Raw genomic sequence first — 23,164 nt, forward strand, 5'->3', positions numbered from 1 at the left:
TAACTGCAGCTGAGCATCAGTTTTGAGACTGAAAGGAACACCTGACCACAACCCAGCAGTCACTTTGCTCCTCCACTGAACTGTAAATCCATCATTATTTCCTTTGAGGGAGAACCAAAAGGAAGAACTAAAATCTCCATTCAAATGACTGAAATGCACTTTGCTGAGAAACCATTAACAAAAGGCCAATCTTTCTCTACTACTAATCAATCTCAGTTACAACAATTAGGAAACAAGTGCAACACTTTTCAAAATACATAACAGCAATATTAAACATTATCAGAATCTTCTGCACCAAAGTCAAAGAAATGGTCTTCAAGTGGGTTTTGTGATTGTAAAGTTGTATGAAATAAGGGAAGATTTCTGAATGGATGAAAGGAACAGTGGGTGGTAGGACAGTAATAGATTCAGACATAAGTTACAATTGTTCTGCACATAGAAAAAAGTGCTCAACTTACCATCATCTGCTTGCCATTACAAAGGATTAAAAGTTAAATATCTGCTGCCTGACCATTTCCATCCAAGTTGATTGATTAGAATATGTTCATCTTCCCATCTAACTTAGGTAATTTACAAGTGGCAGGTTTACTTTTCCATTACCTAGAATGTCTGAGCTTCATAAAGTATTTGGAAACAAATGCCACTAGAACTGTTGCCTAAAAATAATCTCTCACAAGGTGATAACAAAGTCTGTAAAAAATATCACCTTGCAGAAAATACGGAGGAGGTAAAATTTCAAGAATATCAAAGATTTTACAGTACATTTCATTTGGCTAGACATGCACATCAGTAGCACTAGATTATTACTGGCATATCTTTCTATGTAAGGAAATTATCTGGTTCTCAAAAAAATTTACTTGTGTTAAAATCTTACTTTTCATTCTCCTGGAAATTTGGGAAATTAATCCTAATCCAGTCTTGATGAACATAAATGCTTAACATGGAGCAAATTTGAGTAGTATAAAAGTAAAGATACAAATTCCTAAAGAGTTAAAATGTGCACAGATTGCTCAGAAATTTTAAGAGAAGTGCTTGGTACCTTAAAATAGAGTCTGCAAACACTGCTTTTAGGTATTTTCCCCGCTTTGCTTTGAAAGGACAAACCAACCATTTCAGATTTTTGAATGTGAAAAGTGTCTTTTCTTTTTTGAAGGTATGACAACACAACCACTTAACTTATTTCATTGTTCTTGAAATTTAAAAAAAAAAAAAAAGCCACAGAAAATGTTACTTACCTTAAAGAGTCTCAAAATATTTGCGACCATAATGGACACAGAACTTGCTGCAGCACCTATTACACCTGATATCTTGTCTGGCTTAGTGAAAATAGGTGGATCACCATTTGCACACTTGACGTCTGAACCATCTTTTTCTATCAACGCTTGCACAAATGTTAAGGACTGCTCCAACGCATAAGTGTCCCTGGAACACGTATCGAGGATCCGGACACCCAAGGTGATATTGGCAAGAAGATCAGGGTCTTTATTAATTTGATCAACTGCATACAGCATTGCCTCCAGTCTGTGGATCCCCTTCTCCTTCTTGAGCTCCCCACAAGGCACCCCTCTATCCCCTTTTGCATGAACAGGGAACAGTCCTCCCAGGATGATGTCCCCATCCAGGCGAATGGAGTGGGCATACTCCTGGCCGTGAGTCCTCTGCATCAGAGTGAGCATCCAGTAGAACTTGGCTGTTAACAGGAAGAAACAATGGCAGGAAACCAATCGTTTGCCTTCGTATACCATTTTCTCTGAAGACGTTGTTGCTATCCAGTATCCAGGTTTTCTTCTTGCTAAAGGATGAGGCTGACCATTTGAAGCTGCACTTTCTGGAGGCTACCATCAGTGCCCAATAAGTAATATAGAACCATGCGGCGGGTAGGTAGAAAAGAAGATCTCAGCAGAAGTACATAAAATGTGTTTTACAAAAGATGTCCACTGACAGAACGGGTTGACCAGCTTTTTTGAGGCGGATTTTCAAATTGATCTTAATTGATGGTGAGGAGTAGGGTAGTACATCTGATCCTGATGCTAAAAGGAGGTCAGTAGCTTATGTCCTTGTATTTTGCCCTACAGCTGAGGTACTTCTGAAAAAAAAAAAGAAATTTAAAAAACAGTGAGAAATACCATTTACTTCAGCAGTTTTATACCTGTCACACAGTGTATTTACTTTTGAATAGCAGTTACATCACCTAGGTTTTACTTTCAATGTTCTTTAACTTAGCAAATCTTGGCCTTCAGTGAATTTGAACACCTGGCTGCACTGTACTATAAGCCAGGAAATTGATGATGCCAGCAGAGCAAGAGCCGAATCAGGGGAACTAAACTTAGCTTGGTGTTCAGATTCTGAGCAGTAATTCATATTTACCTTCATGTTGCATGGCACTCAGAAACAGACCTGATCCATAACACACTGTATTTTCTGTTTTGCTGCATTATTCTGTTCAACGTTATTATTCTGCTCCAGCCTACAGAAGAGCAATAACCACTTACACTCTCACTCCTGGAGAGGTCTCATTTATGACAATGGAGTAATCAGGGCGCCTGAATTTAAGTACACCCTTCACCCAATGCAGTACAAGCACATTCAATTCATTTGGATGTGAGACTGATTATTTGTCCAATGGAATTCACTTTGAGGGGGGCCTAACTATATATCTAAATCTCCTTCAAGATAATGTCTAACACTAAATTATTTTTATGAAAAGGTAGCTGATTTCTCAAGTAAAAAGAACACAACATATTATGTTGGGAAACTAGCTAAACATCCAATGTTCCTTTTTCAACATTTGACTTGAGCTGAGGTTTAACATTAACAAGGTCTATTTTCTCTATTCTCTGCTTGCATTTGGACCACATTAAATAGGAACAATGTTGTGCCTGCACTGACATTTGGAGGGATCCCACTGATTTTAACGAGATGAGGATTTCAGCCTACATATCTAAACACCTGACTGACTGTTATAAATATCTCCAAATTGCCCACACTTTAATTCTCAAGTGAAGGCATTTATTTATTTCAATTCTTAACAAAATTATATGTGCCTGAATAAATTTTTAAACCTCTGAGGAGAAGAAAGCGAGAGGTAATTTTACCTGGTATTAGATAGGCACACTGTGGGCAATTGCATCTGAACCAGTCTCTCAGTACATCTGTTACAGGCTATGGAGAGCAGTGGACATCCTAGGGTACACTTTACCTTATTCCTTTTTTTTTTTAACAAAAGTTTTACTTGCTATGGAATTGATCACACTGAACAAGTGTCCCTATCACTGCCTGTACAGAAAATCCAGGCATCAGGCTCATCTGTAAATATTTACTTTTTCCTTAGTGATCTGACTGGTTATTACCAAAAATATGGTCACACTGGAAGACAAATACAGACAAAACCACAAAACTTTTACATATCATGTGGTAACAAAACTCAAAATGCACTTTGATAATGCTTTAAATTGACAATCCTCTTCTTACACTAATTTTGTCACATTATTTCCTTCCATGATAACACTAAACTTACAAAAGTTGTAGTCTTCAAATGATGGCTATTTGAAGACCTGAGGATTCACAATGGAAAGACTTTTACTGAATGTGAAACTATCTCACCGTGAAAATGAACAGTTGAAAATGAAACATTTGATGGGTATGAATAAAATCACTGCACCTCTTGACATTTAGTTTTGCTTGAATTTGGCTCAGAGTTCAATCCAAGCCACACAAAATCTGTGCTGTTTTTTGTGATAATCCCACCACTCTCCCTTGGCTCTTTTTAGACACACAGGTTACAAAGGTGCCTGGGCTCCAGCCCTGTGAGCCAAACTCAAAGTCATTCACAAACTGAACAACTTGACTCACACTACAGTGCAATTTGATCCAGGCCCATGGGATATTTCTCATATGGTCCACATTACAGAGAAAAGATTGAACTACTAACTAGCCACAGTTATCTGTTGTTTCAATTGCCTTAGTAGAAAAAAAAAAAAAACAGTTATAGGTTCAAAATAGAAAAGAGTAGGCCTAAAATAGGTATGGAGGTAATTTGCTTTATGGCTCCACAATGAACTCAGTGGTCCATGCACGTATGTACAAACCAGACAGGGAGAAATTCACTAAGGCAATATAAGATGAGACTACTCTTATTTAACACTATGTGGAGAACAAGAAAGCATCACTGACAAAGGGAAAATATTCCTAAAGGAAAAAAATGCTGCTTTTTTCCCTTTTCTCAGCCGCAGGTTAATTCCTCACAGCCAAAAAATGCCCAGAAATTAAAGCAAGTGTCAGTCTTCATGCAACAAATAGTGATGGATTAAGCTATTGCAACCTAAATTCTAACAACAGCAGAGAGGCTACAGTGAGCCCAAGATCATCAGTCTAATACTTTATCTGGAACTGACTGAAAATCAAATGAATTGGCAATTAGCATTTTTCAACATTATAGCCTTCATAAGCATTAATTGCCTTGCCTCAGCTTGCATGGTTTCCTGAAGAAGCATGTTTCTTAGCTGCAAGTGTCCACTGCTTGTCTATAAAACAGAAATAAAATTTTAAAGTGTTCTTTTTAAAAATTTAAGACCTTTTAGTCTTTTTTTAATGTTACCTAAGAAATAAAAGCTTCTATTATACTGCCTAATTTATTCATGGCACACTGCTTTTTATATATTGATTAACATTACCTTTTACAGAACATTTCAAGTCTGTGTGGCTAAGCAGAAAGCATATGATCTAAATTAATTCCATTTTTATCAATGAATTTTAGTGAAAAAGCACGGGCCTCTGGGCTATAAAGCCTGAATGAACTTTTCTCATGTGCAGAGATTTCATTTGAAGTAAAATGCTGTCCTTTTCCAAAAGACCATAAAAGTTTGAAATAATGCAAATATATTCTTGATTTACCAGGTTCCCCACTGTAGTAGCTGGTGCTCACTAGAAACTTGAGTTCAGAGAAGAAATTCATGTATTTCCCCTGCACAGCCCGAGAGCAAGTGCACCACAAAGCATCTCTTCCAGTCACCTTGTAATACATGCTTCTCTTGGGTTTATTTCATTAAAAATATCTGGCATTATCAGAACACATTGCTATTTTTAAAGCCAGTATTTCAGCACAAACCTCCACTTGTTCTGCTAGAATATATATTTATTTTTAAACCTAAGGAGGCGGAGTACTGCAAGACAGGGGAGATGGAAACTTGTGCATGTAGTGTCTGGTTTCTGAAATTACTTCCTTCATAAAATCATTCAGCTTTATGAGATATTTGGTACTCAAGGTTGTGTATTTTTGTACCACACTGCCAGAACCAGTGCATGAGAATGAACCCAGAGCAGTCGTTACTCCAACCACAGACTCATTGCACTAAAAGACAGGCTCATTATGGAACCTCTTTATGTTAATGAAAAAGTCTAAATAATGGGTTGAGTGACAGATAAATACTTAAATAAATACAGCTAATGTTTCTATTTTGTTAACAAGGTTCCTAAAAGAGCCTCTTCAGCTGGCACTGAAGCTTTCGCTGAAAACATGTAGAAAGATTCAAAATGTCCATCAGGAAATACAGTTTTTAAAATCTCACAATTACAGACAGCAGGAGCAAGGAGTAGTCTCTGGAGCATAGGCAGGATGGATATTTTACAGCTGACATTGCCAGACAGACGTACATGAACCCTTTACTGAGGGACAAAATCAGCTATAAGTGAGGAGAAAAAATACCTCAGAAAAAATGTTTAAAATTTTGTTTGAGCCAAAAATCCTAATCTCTTATTATATTTAAAGCATCGTTGCAACAGTACCAAGATAAAATAAAGCAAATATTCTGTGAACTAGGATAAGAGAAGTTCTAGAGTGAAAACCCATTCACAAAATATCAGACTGTCCAGTCAATACAAAACTGATCTGGTTTTACTGAATGAAAACAAAACAATGGCAAATTCCATTATTAAGTTCTGAGGAGGAAAAAACCCCAAATTTGATTATTTTGATGTTTTACTACTGACACCTCTGAACTATGAAAGAATTCTCTAGGTAACATTCATATCAATGTTCACAAAGTTGCTTCTTTCTCCTGTACAGCATTCCTCAACAAGAAAATAGCTGAATTTCCACACAGAACAGGTAAAGAGTTGCCACCTGCACACAGTAGCCTGACACATATAGAAGATTAATGGGTTTTGCTGACAACAAAAGGGAATTTGGAAAACCTTTGGCCTTGACATCGCAACTCCTAACTTGCAAGAGAATTCTTCACTGATGTAAGTAGTCTTATCTACCTCAGCTCTTCTGTAATGGTTTGCTGTGCCCCTGCCACAGAGGTAACCTTTCCACAATAATCAGGACTTCAAGGCGAATCACTCTCAACATCTCGTTTACAGGAACTATTTATCCCTGTGCAGTCTGATGTCTACCCTCAGCCTGATCAGCCCCTTTTCAAATACCCCACAACACCTACCCTGCAAATATCCATTTACCAAACAAGCTACCCTGTGAAAATCCAACACAGGTCCTTCCGCTGGGGTGAGACTAAGAGGAGCCTACAATTTTTAAAAAGAAAACTACATTGAGTATTTTCCTCTGCCCTTGCTTGGACTTTTAATGAACTCCGTCAGTATTAACACCTTCAGAGAAAGGCTTCAACTCTGGTCTAGCAAATGATGATCAAGATTTTCCCAGGCACCCTAGGAGAGCTTTCTCTGTTGTTTCTGCTTTCATTTGACCCTCTTCCCACCGGACTCCCGCTCCCCAGTCCGCACAGCTGTGCTCAGAGCAGGCGCGGCTGGTGCAGTCCGGTGCTCTGCAAGAGCGACTTTGCCCCCAAAAACGCAGCCGCACACCGAAATCGTCCCGGGGCACCCGGCAGGGAAGTCCCCCACTGTGTGCACTCCCGATCCCGGCCACGGCCCCGGAGAGCGGGCGAGTCCCCCGGGCGAGTGCCCCCGGCGAGCATCGCTCCGCATCCCGCTCTCCGTATCCCGCTCTCCGTATCCGGCGCATGGCGCGCCCGTGCGTTCCGCACAGCGCTCCGGGAACCGCACCCGCGCCTCCGCACGGCACACCGCAGCCAACTCCCGGACCCTGCACCGCACCCGCGCCCTCGGCACCCACCGCGCTCAGCACCGCGCTCCGCACCGCGCTCAGCACTCCGCGCCTGCCGCCGCTCTCCGCCCCGCCGCCCGTCTCCGCCCGCCGCCGGCGCACACCGGCGGGAGCCAGCAGCCGGCCACGCACCGGCTCTCCGCGCTTCCCCGGCTCTCGGCGCGCCCGGCACCTTTCCCGGCCCGAGGAAGGGCTACCGCAGCCAGGCCGGCCCCGCCCAGCGGAGGGGCCCGGGGAGCGCCCCCGGGCTGGGCGAGCCGGCTTCCCCGCGCAACTCCGCGACCATCGCCCATCACCGCCGCGCTTCTCCCTTGAAGGGAGCCCCCTATTGTTCTCCACTTTACTTAGCCGAGCGATTTATTATTTTTTGTCTCTTCCCAGGCTCATCCGTACCCCGGCTGGCGTGCGCCGTGGAGGGATTCCGGCACAGCCTCGTCGCGGCTCTCCCCGCAGCCTCGCTCCCTCCAGCGAGCGGCCGTAGGACGGGCTGGAGCTGCCTCCCGCCGCGGCCTGGCAGCCCAGGCGGCCCGGGGGCGGGGGACGGAGGCACATACGGATTTCCCGGCTGGAGCCAGGGCTCCGCCGCTCCCCGCCGAGCCCTGGTCCCCGGCCGGGAGCGCTGCACCTCCGTCAGCGGCTATGCAAAAACAAGCGTCGTCTTTTATTTCCAGCCGCCGGTGATTCCTTCCTCTCCTTGCATCAACCAGTCAGCTTTAATGAGCTTCTGCTCCCCCCTCGATGCAAACCTAAGTCTCTTTTAATGAATCCCTGGTCCCAGAGGTCCGAAGCTTGCAAACTCCAAAACGCCAACGCTGGATTTCCATACACTTTGGGTCACTGATTGATCTTTACAACTTGTGTTGTACGGGTTTTGCGTTTCATTTTCTTATTTATCTGGTTTTTGTTGCTGTTGGTTGGCTTGTTTGGTTTGGGTTTTTTAATCGTGTCATACATCCACCTGCCAACACCTCGCATTCCTGCGATCAGCACATGCCAGCGCTGGGGGATGCTGCTCCACGCCGAGGATAGTTAAGCCCTCGCCTCCTGCCGGTACAGCCTCTCGCCCTCTTCCTCGGGGGAAGAAGCCCCCGGAGCTCGGCGGGGATCCTCCCGCCCCTTCCGTCCCCAGGGACGCGGGAGTGTCCCCGGCGGAGCCAAGGAAGCCGAGCCCGCCCGGCAAGGTATGGGCGGGCGGCCGGCACCTCGCCCGACCCAGCCCCGGAGAACTTGGCGGCGGCGGGCAGGGCTGGCCCGTGCCCCCGGGGCGGCGAAGCCCCCTCCTCCCTCCCGGCCAGCGAAACGCGAATGAGGTGGCAGGAAGAGCGGGGAAACCCCTGAACCCCCCTCCCCCGGCGGTGGGAGAAGACCCGGCTCAGACGGCCGAAGGGAGACCTCGCTGCTCGGGAGCTCCGAGATTCTCCCTTTTTGCTCGCTGCTGTGACGGCACCGTGTCCGGGATCTCTTTCGTTAGATCTGATTGGGGGAGGATATCGACAATAAAAATGATAAATAATTAACGCAAAAAAAATAAAAGCTCCCGGCGCCACGAAGCAGGCGGAGAGGATTGCCCGGGATTCCCAGCCCAAATATCTTAACAGAGGCAAAACGCGCATTATTTACCTTCGCCTGAATGCTTAAATTAAGAACTAAAGACGACACACACAGATACACAAATACCTTGATCGAAAAGAGTTGCATATCCATGTTACTGTGGAGGTCCCTGGAATTATACTCGGTGTAGATCGGGAATGGCATGAGGTAATTTCTGTACCAGCCTCGTCTCAGACAGCTTCCCTCAGCAGCGTCAGCTTAATATGCGAGAGCTCAGCCTGGGACAGGTATCCAGGAGAGCGGTGTCAGTCGTGCTGTTTAACACTCGCGAACAGCCAAGCCGAACTTGCTCCACTGACTCCTTCCTCACTTCTCCTCCCCTACTCTAAAAAAAAACCAAAAACACCAAAAAAAAAGAACAATCCACAAGGTAACTTTTTGGGGTCAGTGGCTCAGCCCCCGTGACTATAACAACCCTCCGCTGCCTTGCCGCTCAGTCGCAGCGGCGGACACACGCACCGGCCCGGCTGAGCCGTTCACAGCCAAGCAAGAAAACACCTCCGCCCCCGCCCCCGGCCCGGCCCCCGCGCCGGCGGAGCGCTCCGCGCCAGGAGCCCTCGGCCCGGAGCCCCCGGGCGTCTGTGGGAGGGCACGGCGCTGCCTGCGCTTACCGCGGCTCTGGCGGGACGGGCACGGCACGGAACCGCGGCACGGAACGGAACGGCTCAGCGCGGCGGGGCGCGGCAGGGCACGGCTCGGCGGGGCGGGCGCCCAGCCACACTTGTAGCTGTTCTTGGTGCTGAAGCAGGCGACGCTCCGTGGCAGGACACGGCACGGCACAGCGCGGCTCGGCACGGCGCGGCGCGGCTCGGCTCGGCACGGCTCGGCACAGCGCGGCTCGGCTCGGCACGGCTCAGCTCGGCACGGAGCGGCTCCACGTGAATCCCCAGCCGGTCGCGGCTGCGGCTCCGGGCCCGCCCGCCCGCGCTCGGCACCGCCCTCCCCGGCACAGCCGCTCCGCCCGGGGCGCGGTGCCGGCAGACGCGGCCGCGGGATCTCTGAGCAGGGGAAGCCGGTGAAGGCTGAGGCTGTGGCACCGGGGCAGCGGGAGCGAGGACAGGGACACAGAGGGATCACCGGCGCGGGCCGGGGCTGTTTAACGCGGTCTGCCCCAGGGTGCGGAGCCTCCATCCCCATCCCGCCTCCCGCGGGCGGCGGAGTCGTGTCCCCCGCCACAGGATGGATGACACAGGATAAGATTCCCGACGCTCTTTGTCCCGACCCCGGTTTTGGCTCGCAGCTCGGATGCCGGGTGGCGGAGTTCCCATTTACCCCCCGACACCAGGGAGGTTTCGGCAGCGCGGAGCCGGGGCCACGGCCGGGAGCACCTCGCCGGACGGCTCTGGAAGTTTGCTCCGCTCCCAGCGGCTCTGCCCAGCACACACCATTGCCCGGGGATGCCCCGCGCCGCCGGGCCCGCGGAGCCGCGGGAGCGCAGCCCCGGCGCGGCCGCTCCGCCCGCCCGGGAGCCCCGCTCAGCCTCGGCCACGCGGCGCCACCTCGAGGGCGCTGCCCGCAACTGCACCCGCGGCGCGGCTCGGCTGCGGGACGGGGCTCGGGGCGGGGGCAGCGCGGCCGCGCGTCCGGCTCCGGACAGCGACCAGACCTTCTCCATCCTCCCGTTCACGCCAGCCTGAACTGCTCTCCTTAAAAGGAACAACATCTTCCTTTGCTTTGCCCACGGCTGTCTCACTTAGAGCATCACTGCTGGAAGGAGGAATTCCAAGAGCGCTTAAATATGTCCAACCAACGCTTCCATGATCATCCATGACAGAAGATGGAGATGTGGTTTCAATGATCTATCTCAGAAATCAGGAATATAGTCATATAGGTGACTCAATATCCTGATGTTCAACAGTGAGCAAAATTCCATTTAAAAACAGAAATCCTCCTTTACTCCCATCAGGGAAATTAGCCATGCATGAGTTATCATCAGTGTTAGATAGACCAATTTCCAACTGCATTTGTACTTTGCCTCTCCAGCAGCTTAACAGAAAGTTCAGCAAAGCAAAACCAAGTGAAATCCTGAGGGCGCAGATGATGCCTGAACTCTCGTGTGAATCTTGCAGCTGGAGAAGCAGGCAGAGGCCAGGCTAGGATACAGAAACCTCCAATGTGCTTCCAGCTTGGCCACCAACCCGAATGTAACCTGATGCCTCCCCCTATTTCTTCTGGCCACATCTTTTCTATAGCACTATTCTGAGGGCATTGAGGGTGTATCTTTTACATATATTTACAGTGAGTACCACAATGACTTTTTGGTGGGAATATGATAAATAAATGCATAACTGAAGTTTGATGTGTTTTAACTAAATGCAAACAGAGAAAATTAATTGGGGAGGGGTGGGGTGGAGTGAGGCAGGGAAGATCATAAGAAGCTTCACATGAAAATGGCCATTCTATAATGTGAGGATAGATGACACAGGAGAGAGGCAAAACACGTCCATGATTCTCTGAGCAGGATTCATTCTGATTCAAACCCAACAGTAGCTAATGTCAGCTTCCACAGAAGGAATGTCAGGGCTGGTGACAGCTACTACCTGCACAAGTAACTTGGAAGGCAAGAAATCCAGTTCTGGAGACCAAGCTGTCATAAAGGAGATCTTAAATTATGGTTTTTTATTTGTGAACTCCTGAGTGTCCAGGCAGCATCTGACACATTACCAGCCTGGCAGGGCCATGCTAGAATGGACCATAGAGACATGGCCTGGGAGGCTGCAGGTTCAACTACTGACTGGAATAAATGTTTACTGTAAACCTCTCTTTAAAGCCAAGCAAAACCAAAGCCATCAGTCAATTTCTGTGCCTCTTTTACTCTTACACAGAAGATGTTGAGCCTCTGTGTATCCAAGCAGTGATTTCAGCAAAGTAACTCATGTTCCAATGGCACTCTTCCATAACCACAATCACCAGCACAGTTTATAATGACATTCAAATGAAGCTGATTTTTTCTTAAATTCGAAATGGTGTGAAGACACTCTGAGTTCTGGATGAGGTTTTTGTTGCTGCTTACATAAGAAATGTGACTTCCTGAGTTATTCAAACACAAGAATTAAACCCACAAAGGCAATAAAACCTCTTGAATAATCACTGTTCAGCAAGAGCCTGCTGCTTAATAGCCATTAAAGAATACAGAACCACAAAGTCACTGACTTCCATTAAAGTGATAGTGGATACTACTGGATTCTGAGTTACAAGGTGCTACAGAAAAAGTGTGTTTGAATTTTTTCAAGAAACATAATCATTAAAGAAAAGAAACTTGGGTGCTTTTTGTGCACTTCTTTAAAACTAATTTTTTTACAAACTTTATTATTTGAAGAAAAAAGAAAAGGTGGAGAAAAGGCATTTCACATCAGTAACTATGAAAGAAAGCATTATCTGGAGGCCAAAGAAAATGTGCAACCATTTGTTAATAGAATATAGCTTTAGAAGGCCCCAACTGTGGCTTATTTCAAATAAACATTTCAGCAATGAACAGGAGATGTAAAAGCTTGAACTTTAAAAAGAAAGATAGCCATCATGTAGGAAAGACAGCCTGGTTTCCAGGCAAGATATTTTCAAAATCAGAATATTTTCAGTTTCTAATTTTGAAATCTGTCCAACAAACTCCAGCATTCCAGAAGATTTTAGCAGCTGGAAACCATTGTTCTGCTGGAAGGAGTAGCACATGAGCATTGTTTGGTAAATGGGTTTTTGAAACAGCAGGGACAGTAAGTCCCACCAAACCCAAACTATGAAGCAGAGCAGAGCAGCTCTGGTGGCAGAAACCAAAGTCAGCATAACCCAGAGATTGCTGGACAAGTGGCAGTGCTAAGGCAAGTCTGAGGTCAAGCCTCAAGGAAGTCAAGCTGGGAGATCAGAATCTTCATTAGATTCTGGCAAGGCACAGGCATGGCTGAAACAGCTCCAGGAAGGGCAAAGAAGGAATATCAGACCTTAAAACCACTTTGGGGAGCCTAAAGGAGATTTCTTACGGCTTTCTCACAAAGCTCTCCTCAGCTGCCTCACCCAGGGTCACACCATTGCCTTGACCACTGGCTGCCAAAGCCGTGGGAGCAGAGTAGGGCTCTTGGCCCTCATTTATATACTGGTCAAAGTCTTGTGTCATATTCTCTTACATCTCCTTTTTCACACAGATCTAGAAGATGACAGTGACATATCTCTCCCAAACATGTCATAAAATTTGACAGATTTTCTTAATGCACAGTATTTGCCTCTCAATGTGATTGAAATGTGGAGACACACCCAGAAGTCCAAAATGGTGGACACATACTACATTTAAGTAAAGGATATAGTAAAGTTATGAATCAAATACAGTGTTTCCAAAATAGAAGTGGATGATGAGCTGGCAAAATACTCTCCCACCCCAGCCAGAACACTGAAGTCAGCAGAGAGGGTTGTGAAACAAAACATTTGCTAAATAGAAGAGACTTGATGCTAATTATCTAAAAATTACAACACTCCCAAAGGGAGTTATCCATTCTTACACCATTATGGTGGGAACAGTCTCCACCAGCATATGTCCTCTAGTATAATGACTGTATGGTTTTATATTGATCAAGTGTCTAAGAGGTACTAAGTTCAGCTGCTTCTAAACCCCTAGTCCTTCAATTTGTCCTTCAGTAAAGGAAAAATGAAATCATGTTTAAGAGTACCTACCACTCTAAGCCACTTTACAAAAACTGATAAAAAGCTATATATAGTGATTACTTCACTAGCCTTTGAAATGCTGAAATCTTTGAGGTGAAGTACAAAAAAGGTTTATAAATCAGAAAGCCAAGGCACATTACCTTTTCAACATGTGAACCCTAACCTTTCCTCTTAAATGACAGCAGATGGATACAGGTATTTTACATAGCTGTAAAAAAAATTGTAATTACATACCCTTCCTAATAATTTATTTGCATACAATGTCATTTGCCAAGAGGCAAGTGGAGCTGATCAAGCTCTGCCTTGTTCCAGACACTTTGTCAACTTTTTGGCAAAATCCTCTCAGTTAGCAATGCATGGAAATAGCTAATCTTCAATTCTGGTATTCCTATCATTTTTGTGGACAGCAGGATCAGGCAGAAGAATGTTTTTTGTAGTTTTTTTGGTGCAAACTAAGTGCACAAAATCTCTGTGTACTCCCTAGATTAAAAAAAAAAAATACTCAAAGCTTATTATAAACTAAACTTTGATTCTGCTTTTAATACTGCCTATTAGACAACAAGAAAACAAACCATTGATCCATTGCCTAGAATTCAAGGCATTATATTGCACAGCCATTTCTTTTCACAGCTTGTGGCAGAAGCAGCAGAATTGTAGCTCTAGGAATTGTCAAAATCATGAATGAACACTCACTTGAAGCAAAAAAATGTGGAGGGATAGAATGTAAGAAAATAAAGATGGTGCAGAAGGCAGTCTCACACCTGAGGAGCTGCAGCTGTACCAATCACCAAAGATTAGGAACAGGCCTGCCCTTAATAGGCCACAGCTGTGTCCAATAAGAAGATGAGTGCTACAAAAGAGTGGGTTAGCTGGGTGAGGAGAGAGCTGGAGTTTGTTGGTTGTGCTGTAAAGAAGGAGTTGGTGCTGTGAGGAGCTGCCTATGAGAATCGCTGAGAAGGTATGGGACATTTGCAATATGATGACAACAAAAAATACTTTTTTGAAATGTGATTGTAAGTTTAAAGGTTGCAAGACCTACCCTCATGCACCAGGGAGCAGGGAGAGCATTTTTGATGAGGCTCTGAAAATTCCCTTAAAACCAGAGTTCCCATACAGTGTCCACACAGGCAGCAGAGAGATACCCAGCCCAGCACTTGGCCTGAAGATATTCTCTGAGTGGATATGTAAGTTCACAAGGTTGATGTTGGGTACGTTATGGTGTCACTCTGTGTGACCAGATCCATCAGAAGAAGAGTGTGAGTATGCCCTATTAGCAAATTCCTCTTGGAACTGTTCTGTAAGAATAATGTAAATACATTTTTGGGTTCTCAGAGGTGACTTTTCTTGGGCAAAACGCACAGGTCTTCAAGAGAGATGCTTGAACATCTAAGATGGAAACTCCTGTATTTAAAACATTCCCCTAGGCTTCCTGTGTAAAAGAAAAACATGGAAATTAAGAGAAATAGCTCCTTTCTAGGCAGTGAGTCACCTGGTATTAGCATAGACATCTAAATAAAACGTGTAAATCATGCCTCAGAAGTGTCTTTTTCTCCACATGAGCTATAAAAAGAGTCTAAACAACTGACTCGGATGTAAGTGTCTGCAGTGTGGATGATCAAAGCCAGGTGAGGCACATCCACCACTGGAGCATGGGGAGGTACAGACAGACAGCAGCTCAGGCTCTGAGAGCACACACCACCAGCTCATGACTAGGTTCTCATGGTGCCTGTTCTGGTGGTAGCTCATGCTCCAGCATTAATGAGTCCTTCCCCCACCCTTCCCACAGTGAGTTGCTGACAAATTATCAAAATGGTCCTAAGAAGTCAATCACCTCTATGCCAAGTACTTGAAAGTGGGAAATACTTCCCAAAAACTTGTATTTATTAAGAAGTCATATATTCATAAGGTAACAATTCAGCTTTTTTTTTTTCCTAAAACTTAATTGGTACAAAATTAAGCAATCATTTTAATTAATTGCCTGTGAAAAAAAAAAGTCAGGGTTCAGTTTTTTGCTGACCTTTACATGAACAAGATGCAGTTACACTGCTGCTCAAGATTCACTCATGATGACTTTTTACACCCATGCGGTACTTTGTGGGGGGAGTTTATGTTAACATAAACTCCTCATCATGAGCACACTTTTGAAGTAAACCTTGTAGTTGTCCCTCTTTTTGATGTGCTTTGGTTAATGTAACAGAGCAGTCTAAGGGCTCATGGACTGGATTCCTCTCAAGGAAGAACAGAAGCTGAAGCTGTGCTCCAGGACTGCACCCAAAGCATTACAATCACTGGCAGACCAAGCTGCACTTAATCTGAGGTGAGCCACATGTGATGTGACCACCAACTCATCACCACCAAATATGTTGCTCTATAGACCTACTGGCCATATGACTTGTTAAAATAAATATATCCCATGCCAGATTCAGGTTACAGTCTTGAAAACTGCCCCAGGAGTGCCCTGAGGGCCAGGGCTGAAAGACTGCACTGAGGTTCTAAGAGAGCTAGACCTTGTAACTAATTAAAAGCTAACATGGTGTATGGCATGTTTCACACTTCATTTAATAGTGACCAGCTGTAAATAATGTACACAATCCAATCTTGTGTTTATAAGTGAAGGTAGAACTTTTTAAATAGATTGGAGGATCAGAAAGCTTGTGTGTAACTGCGTTTGCTGTAGGTTCTGCGCAACTATCGGTGTTGTTGTGAGGAAGATTAAGTGTACAGTGACACAACATTCATCCAGAGTTCTGCTCTGCATCTCTAGTTTGGGAATTACATTAATTTGTCAATGATCAGGTCATCTTAATAAAACCCTTCATTGTTTAAACTGTAAGTAAAGTGCAAAACAATGAGTGGTAGTCATTCAATCAAGAAAGACCAGTTGTAATGTACTCTTATGATAGTGGCATTTTCTTGTATTAAAAAAAAATAACCTAGGACATCTAAAAGCCATTTAGTCATGTCATTGGTAATAAGGTTAATGATTTATTTTCCTGTGCTTCATTGCTTAACTCTGACCTGAAGACAGGTAACCACTAATGGTATAATTAGGTGAATATTTTAGCAGACACTGATGATGCTTCTACAGCAGAAGCACTTTCAGTTCTTAAATGCTATCTCATTGGTCTTGTTGGGCAACTCAGGAATGGCATAGAGCTGTTTGAGTGTGAAATACAACTACTACATCAACTACACTTGGAAGACTTGACCCAAAAAAGTGAATTTATTAATGTCTCTAGCTACTTCTCCCATATTGCCTTGTGTTTCCTGTCCATATTAACTCTCAATGTTAATGCTCTTCTGCTGCAGAAACATCATCAGTGCCTGGCAAAAAAAGTGTTACTACAAAAATATATGTGCCCATTGCCCAGTAAAACAGGTAAAATTGAGGAAAAAGCACTTGAGCTCAAACTGAAACCCTTTCCCTCAGTAGAAGAATTAATTCAAGTACCCAGCTAAGAGCTTTCAAGAAATAAAACATTCTTCATGCAACATAGTATCTCTGTATTTAGACTGAGGACGATCCAGTTGGAAAGTTCATAGTCTAAATCTTATTTGGCAGACTAAATTAGAATGCTTGAGCATTTGAAGGAAGATGAAATAAACAATGAATGAAATAAACATAAAATAAATAACTGAGGACCAGACAAAAAAGATTTCTTCATTATTACATTGCTTTGTTGTTGGTGTTGTTGGTTTGGGTTGTTTGTTTGTTTTGATTTTTTAGTTTGTATTCAACGCTTTCAAAAAGGAAATTTGAAAAATAAAGGGCTGGAGTTATTTAAGAGGAGAAACTGATGGGAGCTCCAACCCTGTAGCTGTGCTGTTCATTTGCCATGACAGAAGCACATGAAGGCATCCTTTTCCTGACTCCTTGCACCCAGTGATTGAAACCAGCACTCCTTGACATCAAGAATCTGCCCTAATTTCAAACATGATCCAGGATGGCATTCATTGCACATGTCCATGTTTGCATCTTAGCTTAGGACTGATATTCTGATGCCTCTTTTCCACCCCTGCTCACCACTGGGACTGGAGCACAGAGCTGTCCTGGGCCAAACCAGCAGGATCAGCCCCTCGATGGAGCCAGAACAGGAGCTGTGCCCCAGCTCCGCTGGGCAGCCAGACCTCACCAGCAGAGCAGTGCTGGTCCCAGGAGCCACCCCTGGAGCAAGGACAGCATGGACACAGGGCCCAGTGCCCACGCCATGGCTCTGCTCCTGTTGTGCTAAATTACCTGTTCTACACACCTTGTCTCCCTCTCTTCTGCAGTTTCCTGCAAAAAACACCCACTGGGGCAGAGAGTGTGTTCAAGAAAGGGCCCAAACAGCTGTGCCAGCTGGGGCTGATATTCTGTCTTTTGCTCAAGCAGCTTTGGAGGCTGTGATAATGCCCTGAAAATGCCCCAGTTCCCTTCAGTTGCAGGAATGCTGCATAAAAATTGAGAAAATAATGAAGATTTAAATCAGTTTCAGGCCAGGAGAGATATTTTATCCTGTAATGATTATGCATTGAGGTGTCCCTAACATCTCTTTTGATTATTTTTGCTTCACAGAAAATTTAATTTAAAATCTTGTACTCATTCTAAATCAGGGGGAAAAAAGGATGTTTTAAAATATTACTAATTTGTTTGTAAGATAAATACACATAGGCCAAGTGTTGAATGAGAGCTCATAGAAGAAATGTCAGAAAATCACTTCTTCCACTTCTATTTCCTAATATCAGGGGAGAAATCATATAAACAGTACATAGTGGTATAAAAATACTAGTTTGTTGATCAACATCACTATTACTCATATTATTTCAATGGATTTATGAGTCAAAAAACTTAAAAATTGCTTTTATTTCCTGCAGCTGTACTGTATTCCAACATAACTGTAAACTGTACTCACTAAAATCTGAAATTACACTGTTACAAAATTAGTACTGCAACATGCAGTGCTTCATGTTCATTTTAAAATGCAGTGAGATTGGATTAAAATATGTTAAGCATGCTAATGTATCTTTATTACTTAGGAACTTTTAAAACCTTAGCACAGACTCTTGTTTGAAATTTCAGACACATGAAGCAATGTGCAAAAATAAACTCCAGCAGCTTTAGCACACATTGAATGAGCTTGTCCATATTACAAAATAATTGGTTTCACTACATCTAACTAGCATGTGTTGGTTACACCAGTTGTTTTCAGGCTGGGCTTTGCAGGTCATGAGATGCTAAATGTATTTATCACTAAGCTGAAGAGTGCACCATGATCTGTGACAAGCTTTGGAGCTTGACAGTGATCCTCCAGGCAGTCCAGGAGCCAAGATTCAAATGCCCCATTGGATTAGGCATATAAACTGTAACTCACTTCATTCTCAAACAGGTGACTTAAACAAAGGTGGTAGATGGACTTACAGATGTCACATCTCTCTCCACTGGTGACAGAGGGAGCCTCAGCAGACTGACAAGGGGGGCATTAGCTTTAGCCTAGACCTCACTGCCCTCAGTGTCCCCTCCATAACCTCAGAACAGACAGCTCAGCTCCTGCTCTGAGCCTTGCTTTCTCTGCCTCTTCATGTGACAGGGCTGCCTCTCCTCCAGGAGCCTGGGAAGGAGGAGGAAAGCAGAGTCTCACAGCAGCAGCCAGGGCCATGCCTGGGGCACACCCAGCCCCTCAGTGCAGGAGCACAGCCCAGCAAGGGGGTCTCAGCAGGTATTGGGGCTGCCAGAGCACAGGGGGGCTGTGTGGGCTCTGGTTACACTGCCATAAAGGTCTGTGCCAGTTCCTTCCTAAATCCAGCCTCTGCCAGATCTAGATCACTGTCAGCACAGATATATTGGTGCTCACACAGCTGAAATAGAGGAGCTCTGCAGCCTCACATACTCTGGGGAAAGGAAATACCAGCACAAAACTTAATTGAAAACAGGATTTTCCCTGATTCAGCACACAAGTTTTTCTTCCTGCAAGCCCACAGGGGCCATGAAAATCATGAAAATCTTGCACAACACCTTCCAGAGAGGGAGTCTGAAATTGAAGCAAGCTTGTGCTGGTGTACAACACATCCATATTCTTTAGAAGATTTCCAGAAGGGGCTCCATTTGGGCCCAGGTTTCTCAGTGCAATACAGCTGTATCCCATGAACTAGTCATTGGATAAAAAGGATTTTAATGCTCAACACTCATAACTGCAGCCTTGTGGAGGAATGTTTGACTCAAGCACACTTACTGGGATTCTGAAATGCTTCTGCTTCTGAACTGAAATATATAAAGTTGTCACATCAGCCATGAAAAGAGTTTAATTGACTGAAAGGAAGTTAAGACTAAAACATATACACATTTGCTAAAAAAAAAAAAAAGTAATTTAATCTGGTATTTTCCAGTTAAAAATATTCTTTCACAATTAAATTTAAAATCTCTAGAGAAGTTAATTTGGCTAATGTAGCTAATTTTTAAAGCTCTTACTCAGTGGAGCCAATTTTAATTTTGAGTTTAAATGAACAATTAATAGAGACATTCAGATTTCTTCCTCTCATTTGATGTTTGCTTAAAGATTTTTTTCTTAACAGTCACCCCTTCAAAATAGCACTGCCTTCAATGAGTATTTAGAACACATGCAACTTAGTAAAAACTTAAAATAAGCCCCAGGTTATTACATTTGCATCCATTAACAACCCTACTTGGAAAAACGGCTTTGCTAAAAGAACATGTTTTAATCAGCTGGTACTACTTGCTTACATAAAGACTAGAAGGGCTGAACAATTTTTTTAAACATTTAAAATTATGCAGTCATCAGCAGCTATTGAGGATATACTTGGTAGTAATAAGATTACTACATCTTGATGCATTGTATGTGATATCACCAGTGCCTGTGGGTGCCATGTAACACAATAATTCTTCAGTAGAAAAAAAACTTTAAATGAAAATGATGTAAAATAGTGTGGGGGAAAGCAAAAAACTTTTCTGTGGGTGTTGACTCCTTGCAAAAATCACACTAAAATATTCTCTTAGAGTTAAAAAAGTTAACAGGCCTTTTAGGCTTGCAATAAAGCTTCATTTCAAAGTTTTCTAGACAGTAGTTTATATATGATTAAGTGACCTGTAATGCCAGGTGAATGAATAATTGATCTATTTTGGAATGACCTGAGAGATTTCTTGTTTTCAAGCCTGATCAGTCTGGTACCCACACCATCCATTTACGACTTCTAATGTTCAGCAGGCTGTTCTATAACTCTGCCAGGTTCAGTTCTGCAGCTACAATTCAATCAAAAAGTCATGTCAGGGCTCAGAGTTGTATTAGCTGAAATTAGGAATGTTGGTCATTTATTACACTTGGAGTCATATTTATCTTCTGGGCCTCAGCTTTTCACTGAAGACAAATTCTCAAGGTTTTTATACCAACTAAAGAAAAAATTATTTTTATTTTATTTTTTTAATGGAAACTTAGTGCATCCTGGTTTTCATCCACCTTCCAGGTCTTTACAAATGGTCCCATATTTCACAAGAGTTATGGCCCAAATCACAAGAGCTGTCAGCACTGACATTTACCCATCAACATTACAGGGTGCACAATTGCAAAGATACGTATGAAATCATTAGAAGTATAGAAGAACGGTTCAGATTTTTTTTTCCTACCTTTTTGGGTTAGATCCAGTGAAAGATTTAAAGGTGCCAACGCCTAACTTTTAGGCTGACTTCCAGAATGAAATTCAGAGTCAGGTACCTGAACTCCTTTTATAACTTGAGATTGGTCACTCAGTGAGAACCCTGCTCTCCCCATTGCACTGCATCCTGCTTCTCACAGCTAAATCCTTGTGAGGCTGCTGAGCCACACCTGCCTGGTTTCACCTGGAGATTTCAAACTGCCCCATGGCTACAGTGCCTTGCTACAGCAGAGGGGCTGTGAACCTCAAGTCCCTCAGCTGGAAGAGAGCACCCCATGCATGTCTCTGCCTCCTGGGTGAGTGCTACAGGTATAAGAGGTCCATTAGAAACACTTTACATATAATTACTGCTAGGGAGGTGTGGGGGGATAGAATGTGAGAAAATGAAGATAGTGCAGAAGGCAGTCTCACCCCTGAGGAGTTGCAGCTGTACCAATCACCAAAGATTAGGAACAGGCCTGCCCTTAACAGGCCACAGCTGTGTCCAATAAGAAGAAGAGCGCTACAAAAGAGTGGGTTAGCTGGGTGAGGAGAGAGATGGGGTTTGTTGGTTGTTCTGTGAAAAAGAAAGAGTCAGTGCTGTGAGGAGATGCCCATGAGACATCACCAAGAAGGTATAGGACTTTTGCAATAAGATGACAACAGGGAAGGACACTGTTTTGGCAGTGAGCCAGGCAGGCTCATTTCAAGGGATTTTGCATGTTCTTCTGTCCACTTTTGGGATCTACTGAAGATTTGGTAGGGATGCAGCATTGCAGACCAAGTTGAAGTAAATCTCCGAAGACGTTTAGAAACTTTCAAGGTTAAACAGCTATTGGGCAGAATGTCTGGATGAAAGACACCAAGAACTCGGTCCAGCTATCCAACTGTAAAGGGTGTCTAGGAATGTTTGTCCTGTCCAAGTGGGAGATCACCACTGGCCACAGGGAGACATTCACTTCTCTGGAGTAGCAGCAAGAGGCCAGCAGGTATACTGTAGCATCTTACATAGAAAGAGGTGACAAAGTTTTAGCAACTGAAAAAAGCCTATATAATAACCAAATCTCACATTAGGAAGAGCAAAGTTTTACCCTGCCTTTGGATTTTGGTACACTGAGAAGATATTGTCAGCAGCAGTAAGTACCAGTTAGTTGCAGGCGACAATCAGTTGAACACACAAGTTCACCTATATATTCTACTACATTAATAAAATGCTATGGAAAATGTTGCATGCCAAAGCACAGACCCAGTTCTGCAGCTGCACATTATGAAGTATGTGGGACTAGAATCAAGTTAGATGTGGCTGCCTCCAATTTCACGCTTTTTAAGGTCGGTCAGACCATAAACTAGTTTACAGTTGTATGGACAGAGAAATCTGTTCAAGGGTCTTTCTGAGAAAATACACTACTGAAAGCCCACCCAATGAGATTTGTAAGCAAAATAAGCATCTGAACAATGACATGACTAAGTGCTTACCACAGCAGGCTGTTTGTTTTGGACACAGGATGGAGAAGGCTTTTGCCAGTTTCTGTTTAGCTTGGCAAACCCCATGGCAAGTGTAGTCACAGCAAATATATTCCCAAGCCAGATGACACACACAGTTCCAGAGCTGATACAAAATGGGCTGTGGAAGACTAGAGTATAATAAAATAAGTTGAAATAGTATGCAACAATGATAGCTTTGCATACTATTGCCCTCAAAGTATCAAAAGGATCTCATATTTCCTTCAAAGATATGGGCAGGATTAGTGATGTAGTGAAGTAAAAGATGAAATTATATCCAATTTTATACATAGAAAATTTGATAATTTTTTTAATGTCACAAAGGCTGATATTGCACACATTTGCTACAACAGACTCTCAGAGAAATCAAATGCAATCATAAAACAGAAAGCAATACATTATTTTTTAATGACTGCATTATGTAAGCGGGAAGAAGGAGATGATATCAACTTGCCAGCTGGAAATCAATAGGAACTTGGCCAACCAGCCTAAGGCTTTTTTTTTTCTGTTGTCCTCAAGGGGATCAGTTTACTAAAATACTAATTTAGTCCCATGTGCTTCGGGAACACAGGATGTTTGAAGAACATTTAAATCCTGGGCATTGTAAAACCAACAGTTTGTGCACATTCTGAAGTCCAAAGCATAGCATGCAATCTTTATCTGGTCGATCATACTTTCTGCCATGTGCAATAA

At 43.7% G+C, this 23,164-nt stretch overlaps 2 protein-coding genes across 3 annotated transcripts in view; both read right to left on the reverse strand.

Annotated features, from left to right (window-relative positions):
- The window catches only part of GRM8 (glutamate metabotropic receptor 8), a 307,347-nt gene extending 305,585 nt beyond the window's left edge, over positions 1 to 1,762 (reverse strand). For both annotated transcript variants that reach the window (XM_058023672.1, XM_058023673.1), the window contains exon 1: positions 1,236 to 1,762. In XM_058023672.1, coding sequence (XP_057879655.1) covers positions 1,236 to 1,745 — 510 coding nt within the window. In that variant the 5' untranslated portion in view covers positions 1,746 to 1,762. The remainder of the gene's footprint in view (positions 1 to 1,235) is intronic.
- A 250-nt stretch (positions 1,763 to 2,012) lies between these two features.
- ZNF800 (zinc finger protein 800) overlaps positions 2,013 to 23,164 on the reverse strand; it is a 52,507-nt gene continuing 31,355 nt past the window's right edge. Inside the window, exon 6 of the mRNA XM_058023676.1 lies at positions 2,013 to 2,086. Within this exon, the coding sequence (XP_057879659.1) occupies position 2,086 (1 nt within the window). The 3' untranslated portion in view covers positions 2,013 to 2,085. The remainder of the gene's footprint in view (positions 2,087 to 23,164) is intronic.

The sequence above is a fragment of the Melospiza georgiana genome, chromosome 4, assembly GCF_028018845.1.
Source record: "Melospiza georgiana isolate bMelGeo1 chromosome 4, bMelGeo1.pri, whole genome shotgun sequence".
In the NCBI taxonomy this organism is placed as follows: domain Eukaryota; kingdom Metazoa; phylum Chordata; class Aves; order Passeriformes; family Passerellidae; genus Melospiza; species Melospiza georgiana.